General features: G+C 40.6%; 1 protein-coding gene across 1 annotated transcript; it reads left to right on the plus strand.

Annotated features, from left to right (window-relative positions):
* The first annotated feature begins 923 nt into the window (after positions 1–923).
* Positions 924–1874, plus strand: LOC122439997 (olfactory receptor 56-like). The gene has a single exon (XM_043465690.1). The coding sequence runs from the start codon at positions 924–926 to the stop codon at positions 1872–1874; it is 951 nt and encodes a 316-aa protein (XP_043321625.1).
* Positions 1875–16923: the final 15049 nt, after the last annotated feature.

Here is a 16923-nt window from a genome sequence, read left to right on the forward strand (position 1 = left end):
AAAAGAAAATCTTTGATTAAGGCTGGCCTAGCATCCCACTCCAGTACTCTTGCCTGGAAAATCCCATGGACGGAGGAGCCTGGTAGGCTGCAGTCCATGGGGTCGCTAAGAGTCGGACACGACTGAGCAACTTCCCTTTCACTTTTCACTTTCATGCACTGGAGAAGGAAATGGCAACCCACTCCAGTGTTCTTGCCTGGAGAATCCCAGGGACGCGGGAGCCTGGTGGGCTGCCGTCTATGGGGTCGCACAGAGTCGGACACGACTGAAGTGACTTAGCAGCAGCAGAGCTGGCCTAGAGCTTGGTATACAGAGAAGGCAATGGCACCCCACTCTGGTACTCTTTTGCCTGGAAAGTCCCATGGACAGAGGAGCCTGGTAGGCTGCAGTCCGTGGGGTCGCTAAGAGTCGGGACATGACTGAGCGACTTCACTTTCACTTTTCACTTTCATGCACTGGAGAAGGAAATGGCAACCCACTCCGGTGTTCTTGCCTGGAGAGTCCCAGGGATGGGGGAGCCTGATGGGCTGCCGTCTATGGGGTCGCACAGAGTCAGACACGACTGAAGTGACTTAGCAGCAGAAGCAGCAGCAGAGGTTGGTAAGAGACTGTCTATAGACTGGAGACAGACTCATTGTAGTAGAGGCAAAATCAGTGCCGATTTTAGCAATAATAGCTTGACATGTGCTTCCCAACGAGATGCAGCAAGTCCTAGATTTAAAGCAGCATCAGCAACAACAGCCTGCATCTTTGTTACAGATTCTTTCTCTTAAGAGGACATGCCTTTTATTCTAAACCAAATAACATTTAAAGCGGGCAACATATTGGAAAAAGCTGTAAATGACTTCAGTAATGTTGCATTAAACATAAACCACCTGATTCCAGATTCCAACCATCTGCTGGTGCATACTTCTGCAGGAACAATGGCCTTGGTGAAAAATCAGACTCTCATCTCCCATTTCATCCTCCTGGGCCTCTTCAACGACACACCACTGCACCTCCTCCTCTTCTCCGTCATCATGGTCATGTTTCTGGTGGCCCTCTCTGGCAACGGGCTCATGATCCTCCTCATCAACACTGACTCCCGTCTACACAGCCCCATGTACTTCTTCCTCAGCTGGCTGTCACTCATGGACCTCATGCTCATCTCCACCATTGTACCACGGATGGCCATCGACTACCTCTTGGGCCATGGCTCCATCTCCTTCACAGGCTGTGGGCTCCAGATCCTGTTCTTTGTCACCCTCCTGGGGGATGAGTGCTTCCTGCTGGCTTTCATGGCCTATGATCGCTATGTGGCCATCAGCAACCCACTGAGGTACTCAGTGATCATGAGCCGCCGAGTCTGCTGGCTCATGGTGGCATTGTGTTGGCTCTCTGGTCTGCTGGATGGGTTAATTCAGGCCATCTATACCCTGAGCTTTCCCTACTGTGGCTCTCAGGAGATCGACCACTTCTTCTGTGATATCCCTGCAGTGCTCAAGCTGGCCTGTGCTGACACTTCTCTCTATGAGACTATGATCTATGTGTGCTGTGTCCTTATGCTGCTTCTGCCCTTCTCTGTCATCTCCATCTCCTACCTGTTGATCCTGATAACCGTGCTCCGCATGCATTCTGCTGAAGGTCGGAAAAAGGCCTTTGCTACCTGTTCCTCCCACATGGCAGTTGTGTCTCTCTTCTATGGGGCTGCCGTGATTGCTTACATGCAGCCCCAGACCTACCACTCTTCCAAGCAGGACAAGGTGGTCTCAGCCTTCTATACTATGATTACCCCTATGCTCAACCCACTCATCTACAGCCTGAGGAACAAGGAAGTGGCTGGTGCTCTCAAGAAACTCCTGGGGAGGTGTCCATGTGGTGGGGGACAGGCATAACTTGGCACTGCCGCTGCTTATACAGCTCTGGGCCCTGGGAACCTGGCTTACTCAAACGTAGTTTGATTGAAAGAGGTATGAATATGTCCTACTGAAAATTAAAGTTAGTTTCTGACCAGAAGCAACCAGATTAGCACATCAATTCAATCTACCCTGTCCATGCTGAGTATAGGCAATGTGGCAGGAAGTCAGAGCCTCTATGGTTACATAGCACAGAAGACACAGCCCCTTAATCCCTCAGCTGCTGTGAGACTGGGCATGAGACCACCCTCAGCTGTGTCCCTCCAAGAATTACAGAAGGCTGAGGAGAGCTGCCCAAGTTCATGGTTCTCCTTGGTGTGCTGCCTGAATCTCATGACTTATCAATGTGGATGGGGTATCTGGCTGCTGAGCACAGAAGAATTGATGCTTTTGAACTGTGGTGCAAGAGAAGACTCTTGAGAGTCCCTTGGACAGCAAGGAGATCAAACCAGTCAATCCTAAAGGAAATCAACCCTGAATATTCATTGGAAGTTCTGATGCTGAAGCTGAAGCTCCAATGCTTTGGCCACCTGATGCGGCTGATTCACTGGAAAAGACTCTGATGCTGGCAAAGATTGAGGGCAGGAGGAGAAGGAGGCAACAGACAATGAGATGGTTGAATGTCATCACTGACTCAATGGGCATGAATTTGAGCAAACTTTGGGAGAGAGTGGACAGGGAAGCCTGGTGTGCTATAGTCCATGGAGTCACAAAGAATCAGACATACTGACTGAGCAGCAACAATGTTTCCAGATACTTGTCTATTTCTTCTAGGTTGTCCAATTTTTTGGCATATAATTACTCATAGTGTTCTCATGGTATTTTTAAATTTCTAAAGTGTAAGTTTTTATTTCTCCTTTTTTGTTTCTTATTGTGTTTGAGTCCTCTCTCTTTTCTTTTGGGGAACCTGGCCAGAGGTTTGTTGATATTGTTTATCCTTTCAAAAGACTACCTCTTGGTTTTACTGATTTTTCTATTTCTACTGATCATTTTCCTTTATGATCTTCATTATGTCTTTCCTTCTGTTGAGTTTAGCCTTTGTTCTTTTTCTAATTCCTCTAGGTGGTAATTTAGGTTGTTCATTTGAGATGTTTCTTATTTTTTCAGGAAGGCCTGCATTGCTAGGAATTTCCTACTTAGAACTATTTTTGCTGCATCTAATAGATTTTGTAGATTTGTGTTTTCATTGTCATTTGTCTCAAGATATTTTAAAATTTCCTCTTTGATTTCATCATTTACCCATTGATATTTTTAGTAGCATTTTGTTTAGTCTCCATGTGTTATTTCATTTAGGATCTCTACTGCCTTATTGATTTTCTGTCTGGAAGATCTGTTCACTGATGTCAGTGGGATGTTAAAATCTACTGCTATTATTGTGTTCCTGTCAATTTCTCACTTTATGTCTGCTAGTGCTTGTTTTATGTATTTAGGTGCTCCTTTATTAGGTGCATATATGTTAATAAATATAATATCCTCTTCTTGTATTGAGCCTTTCTTTCTTTTTTTTTTTTTTTAGTATATGGTGTCCTTGTTTATCATTCTTTATGGCCTTTGTTTTAAAGTCTATTCTGTCTGATGAGTATTGTTAACCCCACTTGTCATTTCTGTTTGCATGAGATATCTTTTTCATCCTCTTACTTTCAACCCTAATGTGTCCTTCACCCTAAAGTGGGTCCCTTATTATAAAAGCATTTTGTAAGCTGTGTTTTATTGTCCAATTTGCCACCCTATGTCTTTTGATTGGAGGATTTAGTCCATTGACATTTAAGGTAATTATGGATAGGTATGTATTTATTGCCATTTTAAATCTTGTTTTCCAGTTGATTTTGTATTTCTCATTTTTTCTCTTGTGGTTTGATGTCTTTCTTTTGTTTTATGCTTGAGTTCTCTTTGGTTTTTGTGATCCTATCATATGTTTTTGACTTGTGGTTATCCTGGTTTTCAAGTATGTTAATCCACTACTATATCTACTTGCTTTATGCAGTTAGTCTGTATAAACTCAAACACATTCTAAAATATAATCTATGTTTTCTTACTCTCCTTTCCCACATTTTAAAATTTTTATGTCCTCTTTTACATCTTCATGGTTAGCCTTTTGCTATTTATTATAGTTACAATTGCTTTCCTTTTTTTATTAAAAAAAATCTATGTATTGGCTTATTTAAACGATTTGCTTTCTTAATGTGATTTTTTTCTTTCCTATAGATTCTTGCTAATTTTTTAAGATCTTTCAATATTTCTTTTAGGATAGGTTTATATTGCTGTATTCTTTTAATTTTTGCTTGCCTGGGAAATTCTTTCTCTCTCCTGTTTCAAATGGTAATCTTGCTGGGTAGAGTATCCTAGGTTGTAGGTATTTCCCTTTCAGAACATTGAGTATATTTTGCCACTCCTTTCTGGCCTGCAAGGTTTCTGTAGAGAAATCAGCTTATAGTTTTAGTGGGGTTCCATTGTAACTAACTCTTGTTTTTCTCTTGCTACCATCAGAATCCTCTCTTTAACTTTTGCCATGTCAATTAGAATGTTTTGATGTGGGTCTGTTTGGATTCACCTTGTTTGAGATCCTCCATTTTTCTTGTACCTGAGTATCTGATTCATTCTTTAGGTTTGGGAAGTTTTCAACCATAATTTCTTCAAATACAGTTTCAATCCTGTTCTCTTTCTTCTCCTTCAGGGATATCTATTATGTGTAGATTGGCTTGCTTTATGTTATCCCACAGATTGCTTATGTTGCTTTCTTCATCTTTTATTTTTTTTTAAATTTGTCTCTCTATCTACTGTTCTGACTGGGTGATTTCCATTAATCAATCTTCCAGATGACTTAATTTTCCTTCTGCATTATGTAATTTACTATTTATTGCCTTTAGCGTGGCTTTCATCCAGACAGTTTTATAATTTTTTTTTTTGGAGGTGGCCACACACTTTCACAGCATGTGGGATCTTAGTTTCCTGGCCAGGGATTGAACCTGCACCCTCTACATTGGAAGTACAGAGTCTTAACCACCAAACCACTAGGGAAATACCAGTTTTCTAATTTTGATTGGCTCCTTTTTTAAGTTTATAGTTTCTTGTTCTTTGTTATTGGTAGCCTTTCTTAATGTCTTTAGTATTTTTATTATGTCTGTTTTGAGCTCAGGGTCTAGTAGACTGGAGAGGTCTGTTTCAGTTTTTGTTCTTCCAAGGGAATTCTCTTGTTTTTTTTAAATGGGGAATGGTTCCTCTGCTTCTTTATTTTACTTGTATTTCTCTGACTCTGAATTTAGGAGAAACAGTTATCTACTCTGGCCTTAAAGGATTGTTTTTATGTGGGATCAACTCTGTGGAGCCTGTATTAGTCTAAAATTTTTGGTGTGAGGGCTGTTTTTTAGAATGGATGCCTATCTGTCTTTCCTCAGTGTATGCAGGCCTTCATCCTCTTGATGCCATGCACGCATGCTCAGTCGTTTCAGTCATGTTGGATTCTTTGTGATCGCATGGACTGTAGCCTGCCAGGCTCCTCTATCCAAGGGATTCTATAGTTACAGAGGAGTAGGTTGCCATTCCCTTCTCCAGGAGCATCCTTTTGATAGGGTTGTGACTGACATGGAGATTGGTGCCTACACTGGATGTTGAGTGGGGCTTCCTCTTTGCTCTGTGGTTGTCACAGCCCTGTTGGGGGTTGGATCTACTCCCCAGTTGTTGGAATAGAAGCTCCTTGATCCAGTTCTAAGCTGCAGTGTAAGGTAAGTGGGACTTGAGCACTTCAACTGAGAGAAGAGCCATGGAGTATTGCCCTGCAGGAGCTATCCACCAGATAGTTCACTCTATGGCATTGCCTGTCACCTTTTGTGTGTGCTCACAAGTATACTGTTGTTGCCACTGCCCTCAGCCCCACCTCAACCATGGGAATGCTGGCAAGCAGCCTGGGTGTCCCTTAGGTGCTGTGCTCACAAAGTCACTGGTGCGGATCAGCCAGTACAGATCTGCCAAAGTTAGGCACCAGGACAATATTCTTGCATGTGGACCTGCCATTGGAGCTGTGGAATCAGCCCAGATGTCTGCCCCATCTCTACATGCATGTACACACAAAACTCACCACTGCTGATGTCAGATCGGCTCCAGCCACAGGAGCTCCTGCTTGGAGGTGCCTAGCTTACAAAACTGCTGGCAGCATAAATCCATCAAAGTTGCATGGCTGCCAGACCATGGCTCAGATTTAAGCCCTGCCTCTGAAGGAGGGAAATCTGCAGATGCATTCCCAGAGCTTGTAGAGGCAGAGCCATGCTTGCTGTGAGCACATGGTGAATGAGGCTGATATGATGGGACCCTACCCCTCTCTTCGTGTACATGTTAACAATGAGGTTTCTATGGTAGATCAGAGCACATCCCCAGTTGTGGCCAGGGCCACACTCTTGAGCTGAGTAGTGCAGCGAGGTGGCCAGGACTGTCTCCACTGGTTGCCGTATGTTCTATCTGCCACAAGCCAGCTGCTGCACTGTCCTCTGAGCCTCTGAAACTCCGTATCTGTTCTAGATGAACTTCTAGCCAGTGAAGGGGGTTTCTAGGGTGAAGGATCCTTTCTTCTTTCAAAGTCCCCCTTCAGGGGCCCAAGTTCCATCTAGATTACTTTAATCCTACCCAGTACATGGTTACCTTTCTCGCAATTTTGGTTGTGTGAGACTTTCTGCCAGTGTTCAGTGGGTACTCTGTGAATTGTTCCACACATAGATGTAATTTATGTATTTGTGGGAGGAGGTGGGCTCCACATCCTTCTTCTTTTTAATTGGAAAATAACTGCTTTACAATGATGTGTTGGTTTTTGCTATACAATAATGTGCCTCCTCTGTGTCTCATATCTGAGCTTCCAAGCAGAGCTGGAGTGTTCACTTGGCAGGGAAGCCCACTAGAGCAGTCATGAGAAACTGGCCAGCTGCTCCTGCAGTTGTCCATCTGCCTTCTCTGCCATAATTACATGTTTATCCCCTCCCTCTGGAGCCTCCCTCCCGCCTCCCATCCACATCCTTCTATTTTGCCATCTTGATCTCCCTCCTCTCTTTCTCTTGTAATTGAAAAATACTCTGTCTTCTCCTTTTGCATCACTCTCTTGTTTTCTATGAAATTAGGTAAAACAGTTACCTATTGCAATCGAAGTGATGTCCTTGTGTGGGAGCATCCCTACACAGTATGCTCCATGACTTTGGTAGGAGAGCTGGATTTGACAGGAACAGAATTCACATTTTTCCTCAGGCAGTTTTCATCTTGGTAGGAGGCTGGTATGGAGATCGTGGGGCCAGGGCCTGAGCTAGGTGTGTTTCAGAGCTTCCCATCTTCTCAGTGGCTGTCACTTCCCTATCAGGGTTGGAAGCAGATCTGAAGTTGCTAGAGCAGAAACTGAAGGCTGGGCCTAAGCGGGCTTGATTTCTTGTAAGTGGTGCTCTCAACTCTCCCAGCACAGAATCCTTTCCCCAGAGATTAGTAGTTCTGGGGCCAGAGCAGCTGGGTCTGGAGCATGGGCTGTGATAGTCCAGCTGGGGTCAGAGGTATGAGTGCTTCTGATAGTAAGCACCTGTATTCGCTGCCCCTACCTTGTTCAGACAGCACTTTGGGTCTGAGCCTCATTTGTCTCTCACAGCTGGCTCTTTGCTTGAACTCTGCTGCTCTTGCCCCGGTGTTGAGCTGCTCGTCCAAGTACATGAGGCCTGTATGGACTCTTGGTATAAGTAGGGGCACAAGTTGTGGTGGTGTTGTTGCTAGGAGAGATCAGAGCTGCTTCTGATGAGCTGCCCATGTCAGTGCTGGTAATGGTTACCCCTGTTCTGCTCAGATGCCACTTAGGGTCTGAGCCTCCTCTGTGTCTCATATCTGAGCTTCCAAGCAGAGCTGGAGTGTTCGCTTGGCAGGGAAGCCCACTAGAGCAGTCATGGGAAACTGGCCAGCCATTCCTGCAGTTGTCCATCTGCCTTCTCTGCCCTGCTTGAGGAGCGTGTGCACTCCTCCTGAGCCAAGTCCAAACCTCCCACAGACTTCCTATTAGTCCCACTGGCCCTCCAATCCACCAAAGGGGCTCATCTTCCCCCTGTTGGTTCCCAGGGCTGGTACACCCAGTATCTGGTTTGAATCTCTCACTACCATAGGAGGATCTCCACTGTAATCTCCCTTTTCCTCTAAGTCCCCTTCTAGGTTCACAGGCAGATCGGACTGATTCTCTTCCCTTCCTACCTGATTTTCTGTGGGTCATCTTACAACCTGGGTTGTGCAGGAGTCTTTCTGCCAGTCTCCAGTTACTTTTCAGTGAGAACTGTTCCACATGTAGATGTATTTTTGATATTTTCATTGGGGTTTTCTTTCCTCCTATTCCAACATCTTCACCTTCTCCTCTGTAACAGTTTTTTTAAAACTATACTTGTTCTGATATTAGTATTTCCACTCCAGTTTTTTCTTGATAAATTAGCATGGAACATTGTTTTTCCATTAAAAAATTTTAATCTATGTCTTTTTATCTAAGTGAATCTCTTAAAGATAGCATAGTTGGATCATGTCTTATTCTGCCAATATTTGCTTTAAATTAGAGAGGTTAATTCATTGAAATTTAAAGTAATTACTGGCAGGGACAGACTTACTTCTGTCATTTTGATATTTATTTTCTATATGTCTTACAGATTTTTAGTTTCTCATTTCTTCCATTACTGTCTTTTGTATATAATTTATTTTTTTGTTAGTGTACTGTTTTGATTCTCTCCTTGTTTCCTTTTGTGTGTATTGTACATAAATTTATTTCTCAATTGCCGCAGGAATTACAATTCATATCTTAAATTTATAATAATCTAGTTTGATTTAACATAACTGTGTTTTTATTATATATAAAACCTGACCCTTACATTGCTCTGTCTCTCTTTATTTTGCTATTGTCACAAATATTACATCTTTACACATTGTTTAGCACAGCTTTATAATTTTCCCTTAATATACTTATATTTTAAATAATTTAGGAAAGTTACAAACCAAAAATATAGTAATATTGGTTTTTATACTTATGTTACTTTTGCCAGCATTCTCTATTTCTCATATGACTTCAAGTTCCTATCTAGTGACATTTCCTTTCAGCCTGAATAACACCTTTTAACATTTCTTGTCTACTAATGTAATCTCAAGGCTTTTGTGTAGCTAAAAATTTATTATTTCTCCTTTATTTGAAGAGTAATTTAGCCAGATATAAAATTCTTTTTTTTTTTCAAAAGTCAAGAATAAATATTTAAATCTAGTACTGTGTTGAACAGATGTGATGAAAACTGGCATCTTTGTATTTTTCTTCATCTTAGAAGGAAAATTTTCAGCCTTTCTGCCTTATATATGATATTAGCTGTGGACTTTTTAAAAAAAAATTTTTTTATTGGAAGATAATTACAACATGGTGATGGTTTCTGCCATACCTCAACATGAATCAGCCATAGGTATACATATGTCTCCTCCCTCTTAAACCTTCCTCCTACCTCCCTCCCCATCCCACTGCTCTAGGTTATCACAGAGCACCAGCTTTGGGTTCTCTGTATCTTATAGCAAATACCCACTGGATAACTATTTTGCATATGGTAGTATATATGTTTCAATATAGAAGTCTTTGTTGATGGTTTTTTTTTTTTTTAAATTTCAGTGGTTTAAGTGGTCAGTGTACTTCCTTATGGTCTCAGGGTTTCTGAGAAATTTGTTGTTAATCTTATTGAGCTCATGTGCATGATGAGTTGTTTCTCTTTTGTTGCTTTCAAGATTCTCTCCTGGTCTTTGGCTTCCAACAATTTCATTATAATGTAAAAGTATCTCTTTTGTGTTTGTGCTGCTTGGAGTTCATTGAACTTCTTACATGTGTTTTTTCATGTGTTTTATCAAACCTGAACACTTCTCAACAATTATTCCTTTAAATGTTCTTACTGCGTCTTTGTCTCTTCTCTTTCTTGAATTTCCAAATGCCTATGTTGCTATACTTGCTTATATAACACAGATCTCTTAGGCTTTTTAAAAATTGTCATTTCTATAAATTTTTGTTCTTAGACCTGATAATCTAAATTGATCTATCATCAGATTCTCTGATTTTACTTCTGCTTCTACCTTTTAAAATCTGCTATTGATACCCTTAGTGAGTTTTTCATTTTCAGCTTCCGAAGTTCTATTTATTTCATTTTATATTTTGTATCTGCTTATTGATATTCTCGATTTATTCATGAACTATTCTTCTAGTTTCTATAGCTCTTTGTCCATGGTTTCCTTTAGCTCTTTCAGAATATTTAAGACAGCTGATTTAAAGTCCTTTCTGGTATGTCTAATATCTGTGCTTTCTCAAGGACAACTTCTGTTCAGTTGTTCTGTGAGTGCATTATACCCTCTTGTTTTCTTCATGCTTTGTGATTTTGCATAGAAAACTGGATATTTTGAATATTATAAAGTGATAACTCTGGGAAATAGCTTCTTTTCTCTCCTCAACATTTTCCCCCACCCCCATGGCTTTGTTATTGGCTTAATAAGCTTTAAAACTATTTTTGTAAAGTCTGTATCTGTTTCTGTTTTGAGGGCTTTAGAGAAAATGGAGGGAAGTCATACTAGTAACTATAATCCTTAGAAGCTATAATGCGGAGATGACTTTTGGTTATCTTTTCAATTTCAGCCTCACAACAAGCATTTTGTAGTGAAAATCATTATTCCCATTTTATAGATGAGAAAACTGGTGTTCAGATGGGTCCTTTGCCCAAGGTGAAGTCTAAAAATATTGACACCCAGCTCTGTCTGACTGTAAGGTCAAGTGTCTGTGCTATGCTACCTTTAAATTTCTTAGTCTGACAGATACGAGTTGATGGAAAAGTGGGCAAAAAGTGGTCGGTTCAGGGACAGATGACCTTTGTCCTAGCAAAGTGTTTATTGAATCTTTGACCTCTTTAGGACTTCATTGAATTCCAGTGGAACTGAGTTCCGAGTTTAGAAGCATCAGTGTCATCTTGGATGGGAATGTCTCATAGCCTAGGTAACAGGAGGAGGCAAAAGAAATCAGAGGGGCAACAGTCTGGAAGACTTTGGAAGATACCCTGTTGTCTTCACCTATATACAGTATTTACTGGGCATTCATATTGGGAGCCATAACCCAGAGCAAAACCCAACATTTCTTGTTCGAGTTTTAAGCCGGGGAGAGACACTTTTTCCTGGACTGACCCAGAGAATCTCTCCCCAGTTTCTTTTCCATGTACCCCTGGGAAAGAGTTTGTTTATTGATGAGCAGAGAACTTTGCAAGAGGCTTCCTTTCCCAAGAGGTTTAATTGCAACAGACTGGGGACAGAGATGTGGCAGAGAAGGGTTCTCTAAGGACTTGTAAGAACAGAAGTAACTTTCCTTAGTCACAGCAGAAGGGAGAAAAATGTGTGGCAGTGAGAAGTGACAAGGAATAAAACTCCTGAGCTAGATGCTGAATGTGGCCCAGCAAGGGGTTTTTCCCCAGGTGAGAAGCTCTGTGCTGGCTTCCAGCTAGAAGCCTGTCCCCTCTTGATCCAGCCCTCTTCCACTGTTTTCCTTTTGGATGAGGGCTATACGGTCTCTCTGTGCTCCAATTTTTGTTTCTGAAAGACTTTTCTTAACTTCTAAAGATTCTGCCAGTGTTTTAGTATGAATCTCTCTCTTCCAGGATTTTCTGAGTTTCTGTTTTGAGCTATTCTATTTTCATTTTTATGAGTCTTATTGAATTTCTTCAGTCATGGTGGGAAGCATTGACTGTTTCCTGCTGATTGGATGGGGAGTGCCCCAGGCATCTTGGTCAACTGCTACTTTCACAAGCAAGATAGAAGGAAATTCTAGAAGAGTTCTGATCAAGCAAGCCTTTCTTTCCCCTAGAAATATCTCTTCTCTGTGTTTAATGGTTCTCTTCTGCTTCTCTTTCAGCCCTATTTCCTTCAAGAAATGGAGATATGCAGTTTTCTCTGCACTAAGAGAAACTTTGTTGCAGACCCAACTGACTGATCAGAGCAGCCCTACCTGGGTTGTGGAATCTGTTCACCCAGGACACAGGGCTCCCGATGGAACCTGCCTCATGATTCTCCAGGCCTTCCTGATGTCACTGATTATATAGTTTCAGGTCTGGCTCTTCCTCTCTGCATCTTGTATTGATACTTCACCTCCCCACTATGAAATGCTTAAGATGTTTTTTTTCAACTCACAACTATCCTTGCCATTCTCCTACTTACTATTTCTCTTAAGGTAGAAGACTCTTGTGTGGTCAGATTTTGTTTTGAAATATTTTTTTCTCTTAATTCTCTAATCCATGGGTAGAACTAGGAAGGAGCTGAGCGTTTCATCCAACTTGTCATTTTACAGGTGTGAGACTGAGACCCAGAAAGAGAAATTTAGTTCCATAGGGTCTCATCACAGGTTATAGGGAGGGTGTGCACGATTTGTCGTTTCATGTCTAAAGAGGTCAAACAATGGCTAGACTGCCTGAAACTGATCCCTTCAAGGTACTGGGACAGTGTTTCTGAAACCTGGTTGTTAGGTTTTGAAAGGTCATGAAGGTTACAAAGTCCTCTCATGCTTATCTACTGTTTGGGCTTATGTTTCCAATTCTTGAAGACAAGGTTTTGCTTGTCTTTTCCCAGCATTGCCATGCGCTTAAAAAAAACTTTGCTTCTTTACACTTCATCTTTGTCCAGGGAACAAAAAGTGATGAAATTGAAGACATGATTATAGCTGCCGCTGTGTGTTGGGTACTTACAATGAACCTGGCAATAGAGTAGAGACTTCACATACATTATCCTAATTTATTTTCACTGTCAGAATGGATGATAAAACTGGGCAACAGAATGATTAAGGAACCTGTCCCAGGTAACACACCCCAGAGCTGTCTCCAGCCTGGACCATCAAACTGATTATTAGTAGCTTCTTCTCTTCTCCTGTCTTCCTGTCTCTCTGCCATCCAGTGAACAGGCATAAATCTGCTCCTTTGCTTAACAGCCAATAGTCCCCACCACTTGTTGAGTGTTTTCTGTGTGAATCAGGCAACTGTCTGGTGCTTTTCAACACACAGACTCAATCTGCATAGCCACCCTGGAAGGTGATTATTCTTGTCCTCACTTTGCAGATGAGATGAAAGGCTCAGTGAGCAGTTGCCCCAAACTAAGGCCAGATCCTATTTCTTAACCATGACTCAGTGATGTATCAATATAAAATTCCATCTCCTAAGTATGGCATTCATGAGCAGATTCTCTCCACTGTCTCCCTGTGTGGACCCCTGCTCAGTCAAGGGACTCAACTTGCCTCCTCCATCAATTTTTGCTTTCTCTTTTCTGCCTCAAGCTCTGTCTCTTCCTTCTGCCAGGAATATTTGGCCTCTGCTCAGTCTGAGGTATTCCAATTATTCTTCAGGATCAAAAATCACCTCCTGGGTTCCAGGAAATTTCTGATTCATCCCAAAGTTGAGAATTTCTTCTCTAGCACCTTTAAGGACAGAAAAATTTCACTCATGGTACTTGTCCGGATGCCAGCTTTCCCGATGCTAAATGTTCTCAGGTGTGAATAGGTAATATAAGCAATACACACAGAGACCACACTTATGGGCTTTATGCTCAGTAAACATAATAAAAGGTTGCGGAAATCCATTTTTGAAAATGTAAATACCTCCACCAGATAAATAACTTCAATTCAGAAATAAAAGCAATCTTTTGACTTTTTAAAGGATTATAAGAAAACTGTGGATTTTCTGTCGGTGGCTGTTCACATAAACACCAGATTGTGCATACAGTTTGGAGGTTCATAAACCCCTGTATTAGGAACCTTTGATGTTGTGTTGGTCAACAGGGCATTACTTGATTAATGAGTATCTTATTGATTCCAGACAACAAGTGATATAAGGAAAGAGGAGAAATTACTGAGGAGAAGAAACTTGATGGAAGAGTCAGGGTTTCAGGGGAGGAGAGGTCAATGGGGGCATCATCTCCCAGAAGGAAAGTGTATCTGCTTATTCCTTCTATTCTCGGCACTTAGCACATTACCAGGTACATAGTGAATGCTCATTAAATATCTATTGAATGAATGAAGAATCAGGGAAGGCATTCCAGACAGATGAGATGGTATGAATACAAGTACAGGCTCTGTCCAGCAAGAACTTGAATTGATTTGGGCATATAGAGATGGAGATGAAGTTTGGGACTCAACAAGGAGGTCTGGAATTTCTCGATTGCTGAGCTTGGCCTTACAGGCTCTATGGACACCTGCTCACCTGAAAGAAGCCAGGCTCTTAAACATGAGCACAGAATGTTCCAGTGATGGAAGAGGAAGCTGGGAAGCATCAGGTCTTTACATGGTTTCGGTCCAGACTGAAAACTACTGCCTCTGGTGCTTGGGGGAGGCCTGAGGGCAAGTATAACAAGATACCGAAGAGGGCAAAGTTGACCATGGAAGCCAAAAGAGGTCGCAGACAATGCAGTCTGCTCCATAGCTCCTCCCAGCAGGGTAGGCAGAGTCAGACACTGAGCTCTCAGAACTCAGAGATCTTACGATTGCATTGGTTACGGGAGAGCTCTGTGCCTCTGCCTGGCTGCCCTCTGCACCCGGGCACCTCTTCTCTTCCTGTGCCTTCTCCCATCAGTGCCATTGTCTTCCCCTGATCCTTCTCTCTCAGCATCTGTGTTCCCTTTTCCCACCGTGTCTGTGTTCTCCGCCTTCTCTGTCTCTTCAGGGGAAGAATAATTTTTTATATTCCAACACATTCTCTCATTATTATTTTTTTTTCTATTTTATGGCTGTTTATCTTATCTTCTTTTCCTTGACATTTTCCCATTACTCCTTTCATCTCTCCCTTGATTTCTTGGTCTGTTGTTAGTGTTTGTCTTCATCCTTCTCCTTTCTAATCCCTCACCTTCTTTCTCTCACACTTTGCTTGCATCAGTGCCATTGCTCTACGCTCTATGAGGATTATAGTCGTTGCCTGGGATGGGATTGTTAATTTGGTCCCCTGTGCTATGACTAATGTGTGTGGCCAGGTAGCTGTGGCAACAAAGAGATCCACTACAACACCCCAGAGGTAAGTGACATTGAGAACAGTATCTGACTGATTATTTTTTCTATAAGAATATGTTAAAAATACTAATTTATTACTTTAAAAATTTCCTAATTGCTAATTTCTTGGATGTGTTTTATAATGTTATGTTACAAAACAAGCAAAAGAAAAAAGATGTTCCAGGTGCATCAACTACCGGCTTATGACAATATTCACTTAAATTTAAGGAATATATGAACTTGTTACTGTTTTTTTCCCACATCTAAATATATACAATTTTATTTGTCAATTTTATCTCAGTAAAATTTGAGAGATAAAAAAGACAGAAATGGGAGGTGACTTGACTCCAGTTAGAGATTTAGTAAAGGCAAGTTCAATAACAAGAAAAAAATGGGGGACATGTCGGGGGGATACTTTCCACCAGCTTATCTCAAACTTCATTGTGCATGAAATTAAGATTCCTCACTTAATAGCTCTTAGATGGGGCAAAAGAAACCTGCTATTCTAATCAGCATCAGAAATAATTTTTATGAACACTAAAATTTGAAAATTGTTATAGGTCTTAGAATCAATAACATTTTTCAAAAAAAGCAATATGACTACCAGCCTTTTTTAAAACCTCTTTTCAAGACATAATGTTATGATTTAAAACAGGAGCAAATTTATTAGTCATTCTATCTACATGATTTCCTCCTTGTCACTTTTCTTCGTGCAGGCCTGGTGAAGTCATTTTGCCTTCCTCTAATTCAATACAAAATTCTAAACATCTGAGCTTCATTACTTACTTACATATCACAAGGACTCTGAAACATTCATCTAAAGATATTTTATTGTCTTTTTTTTTGCATTTCTTTTTAACCATTTATATATTGAATTATGGTTAATTTATATCATATTAGCTTCATGTATACAGTTAAGTGATTTTGCTATATGTATATATATTTATTTTTTCCCAGATTCCTTCCCATCATAGGTTTTTACAAGATGTGCTATACAGTAGGTCCTTGTTGTTCATCTCTTTTATGCATAGTAGTATGTATATGTTGATTCCTCATATATCACACATACTGCCCATCACTATCCCCTCTGATAAACATAACTTTGTTTTCTATGTTTGTGAGTCTATTTCTGTTTTGGAAATAAGTTCATTTATGTTATTTTTTTCAATTTCACATGTAAGTGATATCATATGATGTTTATCTTTGGTATACTTCACTTAGTAGATAATCTCTACATCCATCCATGTTGCTGTAAAAGGCATTATTTCATTTGTTTTTATGGCTGAGTAATATTCCATTGTATGTATACATATATATATGTGTATGTATATATATGTGTGTGTGTGTGTGTATACCAAATATTTTTCATCCATTCTTCTGTCAGTGGACATTTAGGTTACTTCCATGTCTTGGCAATTGCAAATAGTGCTGCAATGAACATCAGGGTGCGTAAAGCTGAATGAATTGTGGTTTTCTCCAGATATATGCCCAGGAATGAGATTGCTGGGTCATATGGTAACTCTATTTTTAATTTTTCAAGGAACCTCCATATCATTCTCCATAGTGGCTGCAGCAATTACATTCCCAACAGCAGCATATGAAGGTTCATTTTCTCCACATCCTCTCTGGCACTTATTATTTGTAGACTTTTTATTAATGGCCATTCATTCTGACTTCTGTGAGGTGATACCTCACTGTAGTTTTGATTTGCATTTCTCTAATAATTAGCAATATTGATCATCTTTTCAGGTGCTTATCATCCATCTGTATGTCTTCTTTGGAGAACGGTATATTTAGGTCTTCTGCCCACTTTTTTATTTATTTATTTATTTTTACATATAATGAGCTGTATGAGCTGTTTCCTTATTTTAGAAATTAATCCCTTATTTGTCACATCATTTGCAAATATTTTCTCCCATTCTGAATCCCTCAGAGTGTCTTTTTATTTATGATTTCCTTTGCTGTGTAAAAGCTTTTAAGTTTAATTAGCTCCCATTTGTTTATTTTTGTTTTTATTTCCACTAC

This window comes from Cervus canadensis, chromosome 4 (assembly GCF_019320065.1).
Source record: "Cervus canadensis isolate Bull #8, Minnesota chromosome 4, ASM1932006v1, whole genome shotgun sequence".
NCBI classification, from domain to species: Eukaryota; Metazoa; Chordata; class Mammalia; order Artiodactyla; family Cervidae; genus Cervus; species Cervus canadensis.

Coding starts and splice junctions, on each gene's coding strand:
- LOC122439997 (XM_043465690.1), top strand. CDS start 924: ATGGCCTTGGTGAAAAATCAGACTCTCATCTCCCATTTCATCCTCCTG.